Here is a 22,534-nt window from a genome sequence, read left to right as displayed (position 1 = left end):
GCATATGTTGACATACAGCAAGTGTGAAGACTGGTCTTTGACAATTACCAATAGTGTCCAATGTCTTTAATAATTTACCGAAACTGGCTTTAAACATTAATGGCACTAAAAACGATTGGTCGGAAGCCTACAGCAGTATTCGGTAGTGTAATGTGGTTTTGTAGATATCAGTTTTCATGCACACAAATTTGAATCTGAGAAGCATTACGGCGGTAACGCCTCTCAGATTGTTTCGTCGTATATCGGATTCAAAACGGAATTTTTGTTTTATTTTCTTCCACATCTACATAGGATTAAAGGCAGTGGACACTAATGGTAATTACTCAAAATAATTATTGGCATAAAACATTTCTTGGTAACGAGTGACGGGGAGAGGTTGATAGTATAAAACATGAGAAACGGCTCCCTCTGAAGTATTGTGGTTTTCGAGAAAGAAGTAATTTTCGACTTTGATTTCGAGACCTCAGATTTAGAATTTGAGGTATCGAAATCAAGCATCTGAAAGCACACAATTTGTTGTGACAAGGGTGTTTTTCTTTCATTATTATTCTCGCAACTTCAACGACCAATATTGAGCTCAAATTTTCACAGGTTTGTTATTTGATGCATATGTTGAGATACACCAAGTGAGAAGACACCAAGTGAGAAGACTTGTCTTTGACAATTACCAATAGTGTCCAGTGTCTTTATTTATACACTTTTTATACAAGCTTTTCTGAAACTCACTTTAAAAATAAACAGACGAGAAAATACCGGATCCCAACCCTCACCCTATAAAGCCTGTTCATTCTTCCTGCAAATGCAAACTTCTGTAAAAAAAAAAAAAATCGGAAGAGTTGCGAAATATTGTCAGCGAAAACGGAGCCGTGACGTTAAAATAAGTATCGCAATCGCATTCGCAGGAAGTGTGAACTAGTCCTAGTGCTAACCATAATCATAACCCTACGTCATACCATCCCTACACCCAATCCTCTCATCACGCTTTCCCTCCATTCCAGAGCTGGTCCAACTTGGTTTAAACTATTTACAACCTTAATACAGTACCAACCCCTATGCCCTTCTTTTCAACCTAAACCCACCCACAACTTTTAAAAAGCTCGTTGAACTTGGGTTGCAATGTAGCCAAGCTCTGCCGACGACCACCGTCCCAACCCCCAATCCCCCGTACGGTCTAGGTTGACTTTCTAACGGTACCATCACTGGACGTAGCTCGCGGGAAAGTGACCTCTGACATTTGCCTTATTTCGACCGTACGCCCATCCGTTGCTAAGGTGGTGCCCGATCTGCACGACAATTTCACCTGTCCCAAAAGAAGAAGCACAAACTTGATTTGAAGTTAATATTTTTTTTCTGCGATGTCTCAAAAACGTTACCACTTTTTGAAATGAAATTGTCGCAGGTAAGTTTGATTGTATGAAATTAAAACAACCGAACCATTTTAATTACCCGAAAGAAAGTACATGCCTTGATATTCTTGTATCCACATTCATGGAATGGGTTGGTACGCATAGCATTAACTTACTTGGTAACGAGCAATGGAGAGTTGTTAATAGTATAAAACATTGTGAGAAACGGCTCCCTCAGAGTAACGTACTTTTTTGAGAGAGAGGTAATTCAATTTTTGAATCTATATGACTTCCGGGCCTGAAGCCTTTCGCAGATCTGCTGAAAGCACACACAGTTTGTACAACAAGGGTGTTCTTTCTTACAATATTTTCTCGCAACTTCGATGACTAATATTGAGTCCAAATTTTCACAGGTGACAGGTTCGTTAGTCGTTGGGATACACTTTTAAGTGAGAATACGGGTCTTTGATCATTATTTACCAAACGTGTCCAAGCCTCTAAAACCCGACTCTAAACCCGGTTACTGTTTGGTCGGTACATAACTATATACAGCTGCGTCACTGCCGCTTAGCACAATTTCAAAAACGCAAACAAACCAAAACAGAATGACGGATTGACATAAAAACACACCCCATCAAAACACAACAGAAGATGTCACGCCACCATCGGCAATCAGCATCCGGGAACGCCAGGGGCGTTTTTAAAGCCTTCCCCGTTTCCATCATAACAGTCGCACCCAAAACAGGTGACGGGTGTTAGGATGTTTTTTAATAGTCTAGACTGAGTTTTCCTTTCTTCCAAGCTTCAAGCCTCATTTCTTTAATTTCAAGTCCGCAGAGAGCGGGGGAAATAAAGGCATATCCAACCATACACTAAGTTACAGTGGTCCCCAGTGTCTTTAGCCGACAGGCACTGGTTTAACAGAACCCGTGATTTAAAGCCATTATACTCTTTCGGTTCAGAAAAAAAAAATCACAGATTTACAAATAATTTACAGGGTTTACAGAAGGTAATGGTGATCGAAAGACTTCTCTTGAAATATTAGTCCATGAAATACTTTACTTTTTGAGAAAACGGTAAAGCAATATCAATTCTCGATAGCGAGAATTACGGATTTATCTGTGTTTTGAGTGGTCTGATGCGATGTTTGGCAAGCTTCACTTTCGGTCCTCTGGCATCAGCGTACACTTTTTTTTTTTTTTTTTTTTTTCATTTGAGTACATACGTAGGATTTTACTGCAAATCTCCATGTTAAAATAAGCTTTGACGCGGGGATCTCTGACGTATCGCGAGCTTTGAAATATGACGTCAGATTTTCAGGGTAAAACATGAGGCCAACATAATCCCTTACCTTGTTTCAGTGCCATCTCATCCCGCGTGGCCGGTTTGAAATCGTAAAGCGCCCTCACGAGTCGCTCCCCTTCTTTTGGTTTCAGCGTCTGACGTGCGTGTTCTAAACGGGCCGCCCTTTTTCCCTCGGGAGCGTCCAGCCTGTCTTTGTATGTCCGCACCTTAGCGGTCACCGTGGTGGGTGTGTCTACCACCGGGGCTCTGGTAGGGGTTTTCCCCGTAGGTGCCTGATGCTGTTGCGCCTGGGGTGCCGGGGTATGCTGCGTTTTGCCACCGGGAGCTTCATGATGGGCCAAGTTGTTTTCATGTTGTTTGTCTGTGGGTTGATTGGCTGTCTGTGGGATGGGCTGTCCTGGTTTGTCGTCCGTGTGTTTGTCCTCTGCTTGCTGTTTGTTATTTTTTTCTATTGTGATGAAAATAAGAATAACATGAAATAAAAAAATATGTTTTTGTATCATAAATATTGCTACAATAAAGCCATGGTTTGTGTTTTCAGTCAAAGTGCATGTATTCTTGGCGCCCCCATGCTCTCTTCTAGCCAATCAACATCATCCTCACACTGTTTATTGTTTTGTTGTGAGCTAAATGTCTGTCTCGTCTCCATTTTGGTAGTTTTGGCTTATGAAAGCTTCGTACGCTATTTTGGTCCAATTACAGCCCCGCTCCATCTTCTGTGCTTATTATTTCCTTAAGAGTGTATGAAATAAAAGTTGACTTGAATGGGAGACTTTTGGGACGCTTGGTGGCAGCAGACCTACCAGGTAAAATCCATTGTTCTCGGTCATGTGCGCACGCTCAGAACTACGTAAACAATTGAAATTTACCTGGTAGGTCTGCTGCCACCTAGCGTCCAAAAGTCTCCCATTGAGATTAAAATTGTCGAGTTATTATTTACCTTCATTTGTAGCAGAAGACTTGCCAGTTGCAATGTTCTCCTCACTGCTGACGTCACGGGAATCATAGCTACCATAGCAACCGACATCATGCAGCGTATTCTTCAAGTGTGCAGATGACGTGTGATTACCATGGTTACGGAACTCCTGACTTGGTGGCATCACAGCGAGTGTTTCAGAAAAGCTGTTTGTTTGGCCGCGAGAAAGGTCGTTACTGAGTTCACGGCCTTGGTTGTAACTCGGGTCATGACCTGGGTCATGACTGAGGACATGACCTGGATATGAGGAGTCAATACGCTCTTCGTAGTGATGAGGTTTTTCATCATGAGTATGCGGGGAGCGAGGCCCTGTCATGTGATGTGACCTTTGACCTTTATGCAAATCATCTATGTGGTCATCGTAGACATCGTGTACAGCGCGTGCGTTGTGACCTTGGAGGTCATCCTCGTTATGATGTTGAGGATGCCTCTTATTATCCTCATCATACCAACCTCGCTCAACGCCCCCAACGTCATGACCTTGCCAACCGTCCTGTCTGTGGTGATCTTTCAGCCACCTCTCACTCAGATCTTCGTTTTGTGAGTAGCGGAGACCAGGGGGTCGATGGTGGTGGTGACGATATTGTTGGGCTTGGTACTGGTGGAGGCGATGGGGTTTGTGTGCTGGGGCATGGTGCTGGGCGTGGTGCTTTGTGCTGTCCAGTTCTGAGTCGAAATCATCAGTGGTTGTGAATCTGAAAAGGGTGAAGTTTAAAACCATGAAAAGCACCAATACTATAGGTGAGGAGAGGGGAATGGGTTCTGTGTAGTCTTTGTTTCAAGACCTTTGCATGGCCGGATTGTTTCCCAACCTCGCTACCATGGGCAGCGCGCTGTATCGCCCGCTAGCTTTAAGTTACGTTGGTTACGTTACGTCTCGGACCACGACTAGGGTTCTCTGTGGATAAGGGGATTCTGTTTTAGTTTTGAGCAAAACATAAAAACTCAACTATTTCTCTAGCAACAAAGTTTTATTATTTAGGCTGTGGAAATGGTAGGTGTCGCTAGTGTCATAAGTTGTCGTCTTTTTCGTCGCATGAATTTTCCAAGCCTGAAACCTAGAAAAAAATTACTATGAAGGTCGCCACACAAGCCAACCAGCAAATGTATATCTACAAAACTTTAAAATAATTTTTATACAGGTCTGCTCTCTAAATGTAAAAGAGTGAAAAAAAACACTACATTTCGAGTTGTCCCTTAATTAATAGCTCTTTAAAAAGAGTGTTGGTCATTTCACTCTTTTAGAGGGGTTTCACTCCAGGACAGAGTGAAAAATCACTCAAAAAGATGCAAACTTCAATCTTAAAGAGTGGAAGACCTCTCGAAAAAGAGTTGTCCGTTTATGGCTCTTCAAAGAGTGCTCTTTCACTCCTTTACATTTAGAGGGTGGAGCACAATTCAAAAGTGCAATATCATAAAATTATTTTGGATAATTTCTCTGTACCCTTTCAGTGAACTCAAAACATGATCATGGGGGTGATTAGACACATTATAGCTAGCTTCAAAACATAACATAGAATCATCATTAATTTTATTGTTCATGTTCAAACTTTCTCGGCTAACAATCTTGCCAGGTGTGACTCATAATCGGCAGGGCGTGGGTCCATTTAAAATAATTCAATACCTTTTGACAAGGATTTATGCATGTTATAAAAACAGTATGATATTGTTTACTATTAATGTTAGCGCTGAGAGAACAACTCCCGTAAAAACTGTTTTCGCCAAAGTTTCCCGTGTGCTGAATGCAAAGTAGCTTGAACTCCAAACAACATCTGCTTTTTTTCTGTGGGTCTTTCTCCTGCTGTAGACGGAATAAAAGCGTCTGGGTTTTTAGGAAAACAAAACATCCTTTATTCATAAGCAATTGTAGCTTTGAAAATACCGACCAGCTTGTCTGGCTTGGTAGACGCGCGAAAGCACGCCTCATGCCTTTTGCTGCAACTTCTAAACAGCAAGCAACCAAAAAAAAAACTGGTAGGTAGCAGCGTCTGTAGTTCAGCTGCTCACGTTTAAAGGAACCCAGATATTAATTAATTCGTTGGGAAACAACAACACTGTGCTTTCCCAGCATTCACACGGCCCCGATAAACACCCGCAAAAGTAGGTCAGACTGATCGTAATTATTCAGCCCACACTCGAAAAGTTAACAAAATCACTGCAGTTGATGACACAATAAAAGTTAAATGCCGCCCTCTAGTGAAACTTTTTTACAAGTGCACGTGCATTGGGGAGCGGCTATAAGTACAAACTTTCGTTCTGTAATAAATTATTGTACAAGGTGAGAGAGAGTTTTGCTGACAAAAAAAATATGAAACTGGGATCTAGATCTTTGGATGATGATAACATTTTGACACAATGAAATGATGAAATTTCCATATTTTGTATAACCCTGTATAGCTGGAGCTTGTAGGAGCATGTATATCAACAACATGACTTATTGCGTTTCAGGAAAAAACAACCCTTCTGCTTTACCACCAGGCAAGCTTGAAGCATAAAACCTTACTTGGTAACAAGTAATGGGGAGAGGTTCATGGTATACAACATTGTGAGAAACGGCTCCCTCTGAAGTGACGTAGTTTTCGAGAGAGAAGTAATTTTCCACGAATTGATTTCGAGACCTCAGGTTTAGAACTTGAGGTCTGGAAATCAAGCATCTGAAAGCACACAACTTCGAGGGACAATGGTGTTTTTTTCTTTCACTATTATCTGACAACTTCGACGTTGAGATACAGCAAGTGAAAATACTGGTCTTAGATAATTACAATTAATCAATGTATTTTCCAATGACCCCGAATATTTCTACTGACAATAGATTAACGATGATTACACCTGTGTTAATTTCCGCAACTTTTCCTTAGCAAAATCTCTATCGTCTATAAAACCGGGCTAACTTTGTGCACCTTTATATCTAAAACATTTGCTTGACTAAAACCTTTATAAAACACATTTGGCCACAAACTTCGAACTTAGCCACAAACATGTTTATACCAAATTGTTAAATGCATCTTTAAAACGTTATCATGCGATCACGATGTTCCTTGTATCCCAAACATTCATTATGTAAAAAGGAACTCGGCTATTATTTCTCCTGCCAGTCTTGACAGTCAAGATGGCCACACAAAGATGATTAGTCAATTTTGCGTAATTACAGATGACAGAAATAGAAATGAGGTTATAATAATACAACATTAAAAGCGCAAAACGACTTTCTAAAACCATAATTCCACAGTACTGAGGGCAGAATTAATTAATATCTATGGAGATATGGAAATTAAATTTCTTCGGCCTAGTTTTGAGTAATTGATGAAACGGTTGCATGGAATTTTCAAGGACACTGCGCTTCCGATTTTTTGGTGGACGCTGCATGCAGCTGAAAAAACCCTGGCTCTTAAAAATGTGGGGCTGTTTTTTTTGAAAAGATGAGGAGAGATGGACCAATGTTGAGGTTGCGGTTTTGAGACGGCGCCAAGTACGTCTATAATAGCATCCCTTTGACTTGTCTACTTATTTGAAATCCATAATAAACACATTGTATAGTTATATAGAGCAATGGAAACTATTGGTTATTACTTAAAGGCAGTGGACACTATTGGTAATTGTCAAAGACTAGTCTTCACAGTTGGTGTATCTCAACATATGCATAAAATAACTAACCTGTGAAAATTTGAGCTCAATCGGTCATCAAAGATGCGAAATAATAATGAAAGAAAAAAATCACACTTGTCACACGTTTAGATGGTTGATTTCGAAACCTCAAGTTTTAAACTTGAGGTCTCGAAATCAAATTCGTGGAAAATTGCTTCTTTCTCGAAAACTATGGCACTTCAGAGGGAGCCGTTTCTCACATTGTTTTATACCATCAACGTCTCCCCATTACTCGTCACCAAGATAGGTTTTATGCTAATAATTGTTTTGAGTAATTATCAATAGTGTCCACTGCCTTTAAATTAATTGTTAGCATAAACTTGTTTTTCTTTTGGGGGGGGGGGGGGCGTGACCCCGTAGGCCCCCCCATGGATCTGCCCATGAACAGACTCATACTCTCTTTATGTCATTTAGAGGCACATGGCACTATTGTTCATACCACTCAAAATAATTGTTCGAATAAATACTTATTAACTTGGTAACAAGCAATGGAGAGCTGTTGATAGTATAAAACTTTGTGAGAAACGGCTCCCTCTGAAGTAACGTAGTTTAAGAGAAAGAAGTAATTTTTCACGAATTTGATTTCGAGACCCCAGAATTAAATTTTGAGGTCCCGAAAACAAGCATCTGAAAACATACAACTTCGAGTGACGAGGGTGTTTTTTTCCTTCCATTATTATCTCGCAACTACGATGACCAAATTCTCACAAGTTTGTTATTAATTTTATCCGTTATTTTAACCTGCTAACACCTGGTTATTGTTATTTTCGCCTTTTTGCTTAGGCTCTACTTGTTGTTATTATTTCATAAAAGTATGGAAATAATGTGCAAAAAGTAGTAAATGCCCTAACTTTTCGACCATAGCAAAATGTTCTCGAAGCCTAAAAAGAAAATATGTTTCTGAATATGTAGCTGAAAATGCATGACTGGGTATAATTAGTTTGGCTTGTGCCGTCGACACGTTGTGATTCCAAAATAGGCCATGCATTTGTAACGTTACATTCACGGCCCTAGTACCGGGTTTTTAGAAAAAAACGACCAACCATACACAAATCTCAGCATGATGTTTATGAAAACCTAATGGTTTGAAAACGGACTTTGTGAAGTTTAGGAGCGCGGTGTTACGGGCGCAGTAGAACTTTCGGATTCCAAAAATAGGCCAGTACGTTTTAGAAAAAAAACGACCAACCATACACAAACCACAGCATGATGTTAAGGAAAACCTAATGACTCGAAAACGAACTTTATGAAAATTAGGGGCGCGGTGTTTGGGGGGGGGGTTAGAACTTTCGGATTCCAAAAATAGGCCACCGTCCGTTTGAGAGTCCCAGAAACTCCACTTTCACGGCCCTAGCTAGTTTAGTACCGGGTTTTAGAAATTGAACAACGATACACAAATCTCAGCATGATGTTTACGAGAAACCAATGACTCGGAAACGAACTTGATGAAGTATAATAATGGGGAGGTGTTGTTTTGTGTGTGTGGTTTTTGTTGTTGGTGTGTTGGGGACTGGGGGGATAGCACCTTTTTATTACAAAATTAGGCCACTGTCCGTTTTAGAGTCGCAGTAACTCCACATTCACGCCCTAGTACCGGGTTTTTTGAAAAACGGCCATTCTCAGCATGATGTTTACGAAAACCTAATGACTCGTAACGGACTTCTAAAGGCGCGGTCTTTATGAGGGGAACAAAAGTAGCAATCACAACCGAAAACCAAAGGGATTAATATTTTCTGAAGAAAAAAAAAACCCGCTTCGCGCAGACCCACCCTCAAAGGATCAATGTCATAAAGCATTAAAAAACCACAGCATTATTATTTTGTTAAGTATGGTTTACTATTGTCTAATCATGTCACAAAGAATTATAGTTCACACACATCGGCGTCAGGGCGTTGTGTTTTGACCTACCCGGCCCACGGTTGATTTTTGTCGCTGTCTTATGTTTTTATTTTTTTATATATTTTTTTTGTAGATATAACGCTGAATTTATTTCACGGTCGACTGAATTGAAAACATACTTATCTAAAATTATAGCTGTGTCGTTAGAGACAGTGCGTATGGGAACATTGTGTGGACTTGCGTTGGGATTAGGAAACGTCGGGAGCACTGCACACGTTTGACGATAAACGGTGCGGCAAGTTACAAGTGAAAACACCCTTGTTCATACACGTTCGTCAATCCCATTGAACTCTACTAAAAGGACTTCTATTTCAACGTCACAGCCCCGAGTTTTTGGCAGGCAAGGTTGGAAAACTATGGAAAGCCATCAATACAAATCAAAAACATAAAACATGTAGAAATGTTACACACATATTCACACAGCCAGGGGCCATTTTCATAGAGCTGCTTAAGCAAAAAATTTGCTTAAGCGCGAATATAGCTCGCTTATTTTACACATGTTACTGGCCAAAATTTCATGCCATATACAATGCTTGTGACTGGTATTTAGCTGTTGTTTACTTAGTATAACAATTAAGTGGAGTCTTGGCCGGTAATCTGATTTTACTAAGCAAGGATTTTTTCGCTTAAGCAAAATTTTGTGCTTAAGCAGCTCTATGAAATTGGGCCCAGCGCATTTGGCACAGCATGCGGAGAATGTTGATCGTAGGTGTAGAGTTCGGTTGTAAGCAGAGTCATGCAACTGAACACAGGGCCCAATACATAAAGCCTGTGAGAAAAATAAATTTGCTAAGCACAGACATTTTTTGAAACTATGGCCAATTTCATAGAGCTGCTAAGCACAAAAATTTGCTAAGCATGAAATTTCTTCCTTGGTAAAAACAGGATTACCAACCAAATTTTAATTTGTTGCATATTCCTTGTTACTGGTATTCAGCTGTTGTTTGCTTATCCTGAAAATCACGTTGAAATTTGGTTGGTAATCCTGTTTTTACAAGGAAGAAATTTCATGCTAAGCAAATTTTTGTGCTTAGCAGCTGTATGAAATTGGACCTTGGTTAACAATCAAAACTCCGTAAAGGTTACAATGTTGCAACTATAGTGTCTCACTCATGTTTTGCTTAAGCAACGAAATTTGCAACGCCGTATATTCAACTTCACGGAATTAAGCCCTAATCTCTTTAGAGTGATTGATAATGGTTTTTTGGGGTACTGTGTTAAAGGAACCATTGTCTTGGATCGGACGAGTTGGTCTATTAAAAGCGTTTGAAACCGTTTGTTATGAAATGCATATGGTTAGAAAGATGTTTTAAAAGTAGGTAGAATATAATGATCCACACAAGTATCACTCGAAACTGCACGGTTTTCCTTTTACGTCGCGAACCATCACGGTCGGCCATTTATGGGAGTCAAAATTTTGACTCCCATAAATGGCCGACCGTGTTAGTCGACAGGGTAAAAAGAAAACCACGCAATTTCGAGGCATATTTGTGTAGATCATTGTATTCTACTTTTACAGTATCTTTCTAACCATATACATTTTACAACAAACGGTTACAGAACGATTTTCAAAGACCAACTCGACCGATCCAAGGCAACGTGTTCCTTTAAAATAAACTTTGAACTTTGAACTTTGAACCTTTATATCGGCATGGCTTAGAAAAAGAGGAAACTTTAATTTCAACTTACTCATCTGTAAAATCGTCCGTAGTGTGGCCAGGTTGTACCATCCCCCGGTGTTGGTGATGGAGAAACTCCTCTGCCGGTTCCCGGTACGTGCGGGGGTCGATCTCCTGGGATGAAGGATACACAAATTGGCGAATTTTTTAATCGGACGACTGTTTTTTCAATCATTAATGTTACCAATTGAAATAAGATATTTATTAATTTTGTTTTTATAATGAATGAAAAAGTGACAGTAAGATACGGAGAGTCTACCTTTGACTTCCTTTAATTTAATCTATAACTACGCAATTTTTTAAACATTATTTTGATCAAATTTTTTGGAGTTTTCTATCGACAAATAAAACGAAAAGAGAAATCAACCAACAAAACAAGCAAAGAAACAAACACCGCCTTTGAATGCTGACACTCGTTAAAGGCAGTGGACACTATTGGTAATTGTCAAAGACTAGGCTTCACAGTTGGTGTATCTCAACATATGCATAAAATAACAAACCTGTGAAAACTTGAGCTCAATCGGTCATCGAACTTGCGAGATAATAATGAAAGAAGAAAACACCCTTGTCACACGAAGTTGTGTGCGTTTAGATGGTTGACTTCGAGACCTCAAGTTCTAAATCTGAGGTCTCGAAATCAAACTCGTGGAAAATTACTTCTATCTCGAAAACTATGGCATTTCAGAGGGTGCCGTTTCTCACAATGTTTTATACCATCAACCTCTCCCCATTACTCATCACCAAGTAAGGTTTTGTGCTGATAATTATTTTGAGTAATATTACCAATAGTGTCTACTGCCTTTAAAAGTGCACGACCAAAGGTCTTATAGTTGGTGTTTATAAATATTTCGCTTGCCACTAACAGTAATTGCAAAGTGTACACAGAAAAGGGGTCGTTCAAAGTCCAAACCACATAACCCAATTTCCAACAACATCCTCAGAGAACGAAATCTTACCTCGTACTTGGGCCAGGCTGCTTGACATCCCGTGCCGTGTTTCCGGCCCCATTCCTCCACGTCGGCAACCGGCTCTGCACCGCGTATCTGCTCGGTGATGTGCTGGTACACTGCACCCAATCTGTGGACCAAAAGATTCAGGCCAAATTTGTAGTGACCGTGTTCGAAACTGCGACTTCGGCTACAGCTACGGCTAGATTCTGCATATTTCTTCAACACTGAAAGACGCACTGATCTAGCCGTAGCTTTAGCCGAAGTCGCCGTTTCGAACACAGCCTAAAAGTGAAAGAACCATCACCTTTTTGAGGTATGGTGACCACTATAGGTGTGCGCTGTTTGGTTTGGGTGTAAACAGACATCTTACACAAACCAAATAGTGTTATAGCATGGTTATAGAACATCATATGTGGAAATATGCCAATAGTTCAGTTTACCTACAATCACTGATAGACTGAGACATTTGTTTGTCAATTTTGGTAAGACCTTGCTTGAATCTGAAAACTACAAGCACTGGCTTCCACCAAACAAAAACAACAACTTGCGGAATGCCAACAAAATGTGCCCCCCAAAATGTAGGACTGGTCGTTACAAAAATAGTTGCATTCCATCCCTTGTCCAAGCACTCAACAATAGCTCTTGCTTTTTGTTCACTCAGCTGGCTTGCCTTTTGTCCCCAAACCTTCGCCTTGTTCCTTTAATGTGACTTGCTGTGCAATTGTTTTGTTTTATCTAATTTATTACTGGCACTAGCCAGTTTGCCCTTTTAATGTATAAAAACAAATTGTAATTCTTAATGTTTTTTGTAATTTTTAAATAATTAGTTCAATTTTTTAAGGAATCTCTGTATTTTAAAACTCAATTTAGCTTGTAGCTGCGATGTTTGAATGTGTTTTAATAAACCAATAGTAAAACAAATAAAAACAAATTCAAAATGGCTTCTCGAGGTGTCTGCAGCGTTTGTTAAGGTGTTAACCATATTGAGACCAATCGAACCATTGCATTCCGCAAATCAGTGAAGCATACATGCAAACTGCTGAAGCGTGTATATAATTATAAGTCAAACACAGCTTGGCCTATGTTTCATCATGGAGGTAGAAAATTCATACAGCTACTTCAAAGACACTGGACACCTTTGGCAATTGTCAAAGACCAGTATTCTCACATAAACCATGGAGGAAGAACACATCGCTGAACATTTGAGCTCAATTGGTCATCGAAGTTGCATGCAAGAGAATAATGAAAGAAAAATCCCTTGTTGCATAAAGTATGAGCTAGCCTTTCAGAGGCCTACTTAAAGGCTTCTGGCCCGAAGTCTGAATATTTTAGTGAGAAGCTAGTCCCGATCCCTTTCTCAAAATGTGTTACCTCAGATGGAGCTATTTCTCACAATACATCAACAGCTCTCCATTGTTCGTTACCAAGTAGATTTTATGCTAACAATTATTTTGAGTACCATAATGACCAGTGCCTTTAATTATAGATGGATGGCATATGACGTCATTGACTGCCATCTTTGATGACAGACAACGGAACTTACTCGTGTACGCGCTGCGCACAACTCTCAACCAATGGTAGCTCTTCTGACGCGTGCACGTTTCGTCAAAGATGGCGGCCAATACAAGGGGTATATTTACATTTGCCATAATACTCAATTATCTCATTTTGACTTTATTTACCCGGTGGTCGAGTGGATGCTGATATTTCGGACGAACAGCAGAAGCTGCGACTTGAGGTGTTCCACACGTGACCTCTCAAACCCCTGCCATCTCCCAAAGGCTGAAGTCATGTTCTAAAAATAGAAAAATTGTAAACTTTAACGCAACGGTTAACATTTGCTGACATGGGGCCAGTTTAATAAAGCTGCTTAGCGGAAATTACTGCTTAAAAACATGTCTTTGCTAAGCAAAAATTGAGGGGCACCGGACGGTCACAACAATGCGAACTTATTGTGATTTTAGCTGCTAACGTGTTTCTGTGAAGCATGCTTTTCCTTGCTTAACATGTGCTTGTGCTTACGAAGTTTTTGTGCTTAAGAAGTTCTTATGCTTACAAGCTTTTATATGGGCCCTGGTAGGATACAATAAATAGCGAATAGTAATTTCAAAATTAGCATCACTTCAGACGCAGTTTTCTCTGAACAGTTTTGGCTGAAATGGACTTTTCGGCCCTTCGTGAAATTGGTGACGATTTTTATATTACCTCGACATATCTCTCTTTTGCTGCAGCGTTGCACAGCAAGACTCTCCGTAAATAAACCTGCTTGAGCCTTTCTCTCTCAAACACCAGCCCGTCTGCGCGCTCTCTGAGCCTCCATCTCGCTTCGGGACTGACAGCCTCATTCGAGGCTTCGTCGTCGGCAAAACGCCGCGATCTGTAGGCATCCACGCTCGCTGTAAAGTACGCCTGGGTAAAAAAAGAAAAAAGAAATACGGACAAAATTTATATGATTCTTAAATTTTAACATTTTGATGTTTGGACTAACCTCTTTCCTTTTAAATTAACCAAAATCGCCCAATCCAATGCAACTTGTCCATCAATGTGATATGGTATTTACTGGTAACTTTGTCCAGGTAGTTTTTACCTAGCATGTTAACTGATGAATTCATGGATATTCAAAGGTAATCAACACGCATCGGTGGTTCAGTGGTAGAATTCTCGCCTGCCACGCGGGAGGCCCGGGTTCGATTCCCGGCCGATGCATATTGTTTTTCTTTTTTTTCACATTTTTCTTACTTTAGAAGAAAGGTGTAAAAACTACCCCCCCCCGCCCCCCCCCCCCCACTAAAACATAAAAGTATATGGAACAAATGTTGGATCATATAGTTTAAGTTTTATTTCCCTAACAAAATACCCCAATTTGCCGAATCCCTTTAAATGTGGATCAATAATGGTACCTCATCGGACTGGTATTTTCTGTTTAACTTACGTTGGTAGTTTTTGCTTCTGTGTTAGCTACTTTTGTGCTTTTTAAAGCTTCGTTAGGGCTTCTGTGTTTTTTTTTTTATACAAGTGCGTGAAACTTGGTTCAGTGTGGAATGATATACACACCAGCATAGAGCTACAACATGAAACCAAAAATGCCCGGTCAGCAATTTTGCACCATGTGGCGCCGTCACCTGTTATGTGGGTCAACTATTATCAACAAAATACTGCCCTGGGCAAATATTTACATGTAAGCATCGGTGGTTCAGTGGTAGAATTCTCGCCTGCCACGCGGGAGACCCGGGTTCAATTCCCGGCCGATGCAAGAATTTTGAAAACAAAAACACCGTTTTGTCATTACAATTATTAACGGCAAACTTTTAGGATGTGAGATAAAGGTACCATAATTAATTGCGATTGTTCTCTTCTTTTAATTAAAATAAGTGAAGGGTATGAAAAACAATGAAACATTATTTGTTTTGTCGATTTTCTTTTATCAGATCAAAGTTTCATAGATTAAAAAAAAAACCATGGGAATGAACAGATGTGACACAAGATTAAAGGCATCGGACACGTTTGGTAATTATCAAAGACCAGTGTTCCCATTTGGTGTTTATGTACAAAATAACAAACCTGTGAGTAAGACCAAATGGGCATTGAAGGAGTGCCAGAAAATAGGTTATCATTATTATTATTTAGAAAATAAAGAAAGGAAACCATTGTTCCACAATTTTGTGTGCTTTCAGATGCATAATAAAAGACTTCAGCTAAAGTCTTTTATTGGATGATTATTAAACCTAAATGCCAAACGGCCAATAACAAGTTAAATTCCAATAGTTTTATAAACTAAGGTCTCATACTGCCCTTTTGGTGAAAGAACAAAAACTTTAATAAAGACAGATAAAAGTAATCTTATCTATGGTAAAATAGCGACATTGATATATAACGTATGGGTGTCTAACCGTTACTCTGTTTGTGAAAAGTATCAAATAGTTTACAATATGATAAATATTCAACATAATTCAACACGCATCGGTGGTTCAGTGGTAGAATTCTCGCCTGCCACGCGGGAGGCCCGGGTTCGATTCCCGGCCGATGCACAGATTTTTTCCTTTTAAACACTTGCTTTTCACCAAAGCAGAAAAACTTATGCATTTAAAATTACAAAAAAAAAAATCTAAAATAATGACATTTAGTTAATATTTACTTTTTTGGCCCTTTGAACTTTCATCAGCAGCTTTGCGTATTCCTTCTGCGCAGCCGCAAACTGCTCAACGGCTTCTCTCGTCTCCCGAAGCCCGCCAAAACTTCCCCGATGAAAATGATCGTTCTTCCATCTTAAACACAAATCAAAATCAAACAGTTTTAAAGTTGAAATCATAAAATTGGTAATGTAATTCAGCTCATTATTTAGTTATTAACATTGTAAAATTGTGTCAAAATCTTCTTGTGGTAACCATGGCGGTAGAATACTGAGTGTATAAGTTTTGGCCTACACTCTGATAATGTTTCTGGTCAATTGTGGTAAGACTAACTTGCAGTAGGCGTGAATTAAAGGCAGTGGACACTATTGGTAATTACTCAAAATAAGTATTATCATAAAACCTTTCTTGATTACGAGTAATGAGGTTGATAGTATAAAACATTGTGAGAAACAGCTCCCTCTGAAGTGTCGTAGTTTTCGAGAAAGATGTAATTTTTCACGAATTTGATTTCGAGACCTCAGATCGTATTTGATTTCGAGACCTCAGATTTAGAATTTGAGGTCTCGAAGTCAAGCATCTGAAAGCACACAATTTCGTGTGACCATGGTGCGCAAAGGGTGTTTTTTCTTTAATTATTATCTCGCAACTTCGACGGCCAATTGAGCTCCAGTTTTCACAGGTTTGTTATTTTATGCATATGTTGAGATACACCAAGTGAGAGGACTGGTCTTTGACAATTATCAATAGTGTCCAGTGCCTTTAACAGCACAGTGACGTAGAGAGTCCATTTCAGACAACAGCAATAATAACTAGGGTCCCTTGCTTATTTTTCGCATGGTTGCTAACTAACACTCTCGTGTGAAAGAGCAACACTGTTTATTACTGTCCATGAGGGACAGAAAATTTGAAAAGATTTCGCTAGGGACCTTTAGACAGTCCAAAAACATTGATGTCCTTAAATCACACAAATTGCAATTTGTAAAAAGGGCTAAATTTGTACTCCGATGATGTCATAAAACCAAGAATGCACTTTCAATGAGTACAAAAGCTCTGTCCCTCCTCACGAAATTTCATCTGAATATGTGTAGGGGTGGGGGAGAAGTCGGAGGTGGTGTGTTAAGGGGGGGGGGGGGGCTGCGGAGGTGGGTATTGCGGGGGGGTGACTTACTTGTACATGTTGTAAAACGGCCCTTCATCACCCGTCAGGCGTATTCGGCAGTTTTCGTGAATCTTCGCCACTGCCGAAGCCTCGTGCAGCACGGCACGCCAGACAGTCAGCACGGACCCATAATCGGATCCTAAAAGACGTCAGGGCATACGACAGAAGTTAAGTCTCATTGGTTTAACCATGGAGGAAGGAAGAGAACTTCGTATGGTCACGAATTGCAAAAACAAATACATTTCGATTCAGTATAAACGACATAGGCTCATACTTTAGTCATTGTGAAATCAGTGGTTAGCTTGGGAGGATTCAAACCCACGACCTTGTGATTGCATGAGGCATCAGACTTACCAAGTAAATTTCCATTGTTTACGTAGTTCTGAGCATGCGCACATTACCGAGAACAATGGATTTTACCTGGTAAGTCTGCTGCCACCAAGCGTCCAAAAAGTCTCCCATTCAGATTTTCGCTCGGCCCCAGCGGCCAATCTATCCAGGACCGCTGGGATGGGCTAATCGCTTGAACAGATTCTTGTTCAGGAAGTACGTCACGTATGCAGTGTATAGAAATATGGTGCAGTGTGAGTGTGATGCATGATGGGCCTGCGCATTATTAAACCAATGAGCGTTGCATGATGCGTTTGCCCATCCCAGCGCCTTTGGTTAAAGCAAGGCGCTGGGGACGAGCGAAATTCAGATTTAGCTTCCGATTGAGACTTTACCTTTCATCAGCGCCTCGTCCCATCTCTGAGCCCACTGTCTTAAGTTCTTCGCGTATCTGAACTCCACATCAGCACGCTCCTGGATCATGCTCATCAAATCTTCACACGATCTTAAAGTAAAAAGTCATGTTTATTCTAATACCAATTAATTTATACATTCTGGGTTCAAGAGCTGCATGCTTTGCAAGAAGTAGCTAAGCACAACAACAAAATTATTCCAACCACCCTAAGAATAAGGTTACCAGCCAAACTACTATGTCACATGTAAAATTAGTGACTGGTATCCTGCTCATTTCTGCTAAGCAAACAATTATTAAGCAACTTTTTTTTGCTTAAGAAGCTTTCTATGAAATTGCACCATCAGGTTGGGAAGCAAAAGACATTCAGAGAAGCGAACTCAATCACTTAGATCAGGGGTGGAAATCATTACTAACAAAAAAGTCTGAAACTTGGATACAAATTCAAAGGTATGTTGAAATGATGCCATTTCTACTGTTTGGTAACCCCTGGGGGTTATAGATTCCAAGGAGCTTTTGGTAACAGTATCCAAAGCACTAGAGAAGTAGACCAATGAGCAGGATTTCTTTATTTTGTGGAAACAAACATTGTCTGATTTTCTTCACCATGCCGACATAGTAAGTCTGAATTCAGCCAAAAGTCTGAACAATCTCATCCCTGTTTAGATACCCGAAACCCATACAATATTCAGCGGGGAAAAACCACACACCCTCGGCCAAATTTCATGGATCTACGTTACATACCGTAAGCAAAGAATCGGCACTTACAGATAGAGTTCTGTGCTTGTACGTTAAGCGAATTTCCCGGTTAACCAGGGCCCAAATTATATTGTATAAAGCCAGAAACACAAAAACTTGCTAAGCGCAGGAAAATCTTCCCTTTCCTAGCAAAAACATTTACCAGCCAACACTCCAATAGTTGACATTGTTGTGACAGGTTCCCGATACAATGTTCGCTTAGCAAAGAAATTTAGGAAGTATTTTTTCCGCTCAACAGCTTTTCATTGCTTTGCTTACCATGAGCATCGGTGCTTACGTCAAGCTTATTTCACAACTTAGCAGGGAATGTTTGCTTTGTGTGCATGGGTAGTCCAACTTTAATAGGCATTCTTTGCTAACACATCTAGCGCAGAAATTCGGCACTTGCCCTGGCGAGTGTGTATAGAGTGAAGTGTCACAACGTATTAGTTTTTGAGGCATCAAGTTTGAAAACTACTATGGTAATAAACTTAACATTAAGCACTTATTGAATGGAACTTTAAAAAGCAATAAAATAAACCAATTTCAAATGAAAATACGGGGTAGGCCTACCATAGATTGTGAATGTTTTATTACACTGTTTGCGCGCCCTTCGCGTTGTGAACACTTTTAAAGGGAAGGTACACGTTTGGTAATTACTCAAAACAAATACTAACTTGAAAACTGACTATGTAAGGAGCATTGCAGAGCTGTTGATGGTATAAAACATTGTGAGAAACAGCACCCTCTAAAGTAGCATAGATTTTGAGAAAGAGGTAATTTCTCACACAAAAAATAAAAGACTGCTTTAGCTATAGAAGTCTTTTAAAGCACACAAATTCTTCCAACAGGGGTGTTATTTCTTTCATAGTTTTCTCCCAACTACGATGACCAATCGAGCCCAATTTTTCAGAGGTTTGTTATTTTATGCCTATATTGAGATACACCAAGTGAGAACAATGGTCTTTGACAATTACCAATAGTGTACCTTCCCTTTAAATAATTGTAGATTAGTAGTAGTGAATAATTGTAAATATTGACATTTTTTTGTTTGTCATAAAAAAAGCTGTGAAAATCATACGAGGAAGTCAGGCAGGTGCAAGTGATTCTGGGGAAATGTTTAATTGCTTTAGAAAAGTGTTTTGCATTCGTATTTAGTAACTTCATCACAATGGGTTTTATAATCAGTTTTTATGAGTAGTTAAAATGTCTAGGTTGGATTGGTACGTGCGTTATATAGACGTCCCATAAGCACAAAGTGACAAAACAGTCCCCTTATTACTGAGGTCAATGAAGAGGGTCCTTTAATTTGAGTCCCCAACACCACACACCTGCAACCTATATGGGAGATTGCTATGGGAAATCGCTAACTTAGAGTTATCATGCAACCATCCCGCTACTCGCTTCTCTCAAGGCATCACGCTGAACCACCCAAGATCTCCCAAGATGCTCCCCCACACTGTGATAAGTGAGCATTCAATACTGCCGCTCCCAAACTGTGGGATAAACTACCAATATCTCTTCGCAATCAACATCTGTCAATGTTCAAAACACTGCTCAAAACGCACATGTTTTGTTCACAATGCACTGTCAAGCACATTAAATAATACAATGTTCAAATTTTGAACATTGTATTATGGAAAATACGCTATTTAAAGGGTCTATGTAACTTTTGTAGGACAAAAAACACAATGTCCACAGATCTACACTAAACTTACACAGTTTGAAGATAATGATAGTAGAAAGCTTCCCTGAAAATATTACGTGCTGAGGTGCTGTGGTTTGGGGGAAATGATCAAAACAATGTCATGAAAATAATTTTCGTCTCATGAGACGAACATTATTTTAATCGTTTACAAACGTATTTTCATGACATTGTTTTACTCATTTCTCAAAAACTATACAGCACCTCAGTAAGTAATATTTGAAGGGAAGCTTTCCACTATCATTATCTTCAAACCCTGTAAGGTTAATGTAAATCTGTGGACATTTGAAAAAGTACCTGAATCCTTTAAGGAAAATGCGCTATTTAATACAGTATTATTTGATCAAGTTCCAGAGTCCAGCGTAGCTTCCGACACAGATAAGAGGTCTAATTAATAGATTGCCAGCTTTAGCAGAAATTATAAATGAACAGGATACCATTACCAGTTACAAATTGTACATTTTGGCATGGTACAGTTTGCCTGGTTACGTTATTCTGGTAAGCATAAGTTTGCTGTGTTTAGCTACTTTTATGTAGCTCTACGAAATTCTAGGCCCATGTTCAGTGATCTAAAGCAAATGAAATGCCCCATTAAAGACACTGGACACTATTGATTATTGTCAAAGACCAGTCTTCTCACTTGGTGTATCCCATCATAAGCACAAAATAACAAGCCTGTGAACATTTGGGCTCAATCGGTCATCGAAGTTGCGAGAAAATGATGAGAAAAACACCCTTATTGGACAAATTTGTGTGCTTTCAGATAGGAATAAAAGAAGTCTTTTATTATTTTAGTGAGCATGCAATTACCTTTCTAAACAATTGTGTTACTTCAGAGGGAGTCGTTTACCACAATGTTTTATATCAACAGCTCTCCAATGCTCGTATACCAAGTCAGTTTTAAAATTAATATTTTTTGGAGTAATTTACCAAACGTGTACCTTCCCTTTAAAGACAGTGGACAGTCTTCTCACTTGGTGTATCTATATAAACATAATGCATAAAATAACAAACCTGTGAAAATTTGAGCTCAATCGGTCGTCGAAGTTGCGAGATATGAACGAAATAAAAAACACCCTTGTCACACGAAGTTTTGTGCTTTCAGATGCTTGATTTCGAGACCACAAATTCTAAACTTGAGGTCTCGAAATCAAATTCGTGGAAATTTACCTCTTTCTCGAAAACTACGTCACTTCAGAGGGAGCCGTTTCTCACAGTGTTTTATACTATCAACCTCTCCCCATTACTCGTTACCAAGTGAGGTTTTATGCTGATAATTATTTTGAGTAATTACCAATACAATAGTGTCCACTGCCTTTAACACATTATTAAAATTGTAAACTTATCTAAAACTAAAAGTTTTACTGACCTGTTCCCATTCTCTATCCGCTCCAAAACCTTCCTTGGTTCGCCGATATCCCAGAACGAGGCTCCTTCTCTTCCGTCGGCCATTTTAAAATCGCATTTTCATCCCTTTTTCCCTTAAAAACGAATCTTGATTTGTATGGTAAATTATCACACCGACAAAAAGACAGAAGGATTTTTTTCGAACCATGTACATCAACAAAAACTTCGATGCGCGCATTAACAAAAGCGCGCAATGATCGGTAGCGCGCACATGCATCTTATATGCTAATTTTGTCTGCGCTCAGGATTTTTGGTGGCGCGTTTCGTAGAGCGCGCGAAGCGTTTTCTCGGCTCTAGTCTTGTTTCAAGACGACAGAAGAACCCTCAGCAAGTAATATTTTAAGGGAGGCTTTCTATCATTATCTTTCCCATGAACAAGAAAAAGGTTCGAATGTTTAAACTGCATCTTCTCATGTGTTTTCTTAATTTGATTCTGGGCCCAATTTTAGAGCTAGAGCTGCCTGCCTAAGCAGAGGAAGTAACTAAGCACAAAAGTTTGCTCACATAATAAGGTTACCAGCTAAACTACAATGCCATGTGTACAAAGACTGGTATTCTGATTCTAAGCAGAAAAGTGTTTAGCAATATTTTCTGCTTAAGGCAGTGGACACTTTTAGTAATTACTCAATTATTAGCAAAAACCCTTACTTGGCCGGTAACGAGTAAAGGGGAAAGGTTGATAGTATAATGTACGAATGGGTAACGGCTCCCTCTGAAGTGGAGTAGTTTTCAAGAAAGAAGCAATTTCGCACGAATTTGATTTCGAGACCTTAGATTTGAGGCCTCGAAATCAAGCATCTGAAAGCACACAACTTCGTGTGACCATGGTGCGACATAGGATACTTTTTCT

General features: G+C 39.6%; 1 protein-coding gene and 3 non-coding genes across 4 annotated transcripts; 3 read left to right on the top strand and 1 right to left on the bottom strand.

Moving 5' to 3' along the window:
- Positions 1-815: 815 nt before the first annotated feature.
- LOC139953790 (uncharacterized) lies at positions 816-21,830 on the bottom strand. The gene is made up of 11 exons (XM_071953358.1): positions 21,647-21,830; positions 17,818-17,927; positions 17,102-17,231; positions 15,936-16,065; positions 14,006-14,209; positions 13,483-13,595; positions 11,807-11,927; positions 10,861-10,964; positions 3,592-4,322; positions 2,698-3,099; positions 816-1,300 (listed from the first exon to the last, which is right to left on the bottom strand). Exons 1-11 carry the CDS (start codon positions 21,727-21,729, stop codon positions 1,197-1,199), a joined length of 2,232 nt encoding a protein of 743 aa, XP_071809459.1. The 5' UTR covers positions 21,730-21,830; the 3' UTR covers positions 816-1,196.
- On the top strand, positions 14,436-14,506 carry Trnag-gcc (transfer RNA glycine (anticodon GCC)). The gene has a single exon. It is a non-coding gene; the product is annotated as a tRNA-Gly (tRNA).
- Positions 14,983-15,053, top strand: Trnag-gcc (transfer RNA glycine (anticodon GCC)). Its single transcript has one exon. It is a non-coding gene; the product is annotated as a tRNA-Gly (tRNA).
- Positions 15,758-15,828, top strand: Trnag-gcc (transfer RNA glycine (anticodon GCC)). Its single transcript has one exon. It is a non-coding gene; the product is annotated as a tRNA-Gly (tRNA).
- Positions 21,831-22,534: the final 704 nt, after the last annotated feature.

This window comes from Asterias amurensis, chromosome 22 (genome assembly GCF_032118995.1).
Source record: "Asterias amurensis chromosome 22, ASM3211899v1".
Lineage (NCBI taxonomy): Eukaryota > Metazoa > Echinodermata > Asteroidea > Forcipulatida > Asteriidae > Asterias > Asterias amurensis.
Note: the sequence above shows the minus strand (reverse complement) of the source record. Positions and strands in the feature narration are given on the sequence as shown.

What these genes read in the sequence shown, in the direction of transcription:
- LOC139953790 (XM_071953358.1), bottom strand. Translation starts at nt 21,729, where the DNA reads ATGGCCGACGGAAGAGAAGGAGCCTCGTTCTGGGATATCGGCGAACCA. An exon ending in CCGTTTTACAACATGTACAA is followed by an intron (nt 16,066 to 17,101) that starts GTAAGTCACCCC and finishes TTTGTGTTTAAG; the next exon opens with ATGGAAGAACGATCATTTTC. An exon ending in TGAGATGGCACTGAAACAAG is followed by an intron (nt 1,301 to 2,697) that starts GTAAGGGATTAT and finishes CTTTTGGGACAG; the next exon opens with GTGAAATTGTCGTGCAGATC.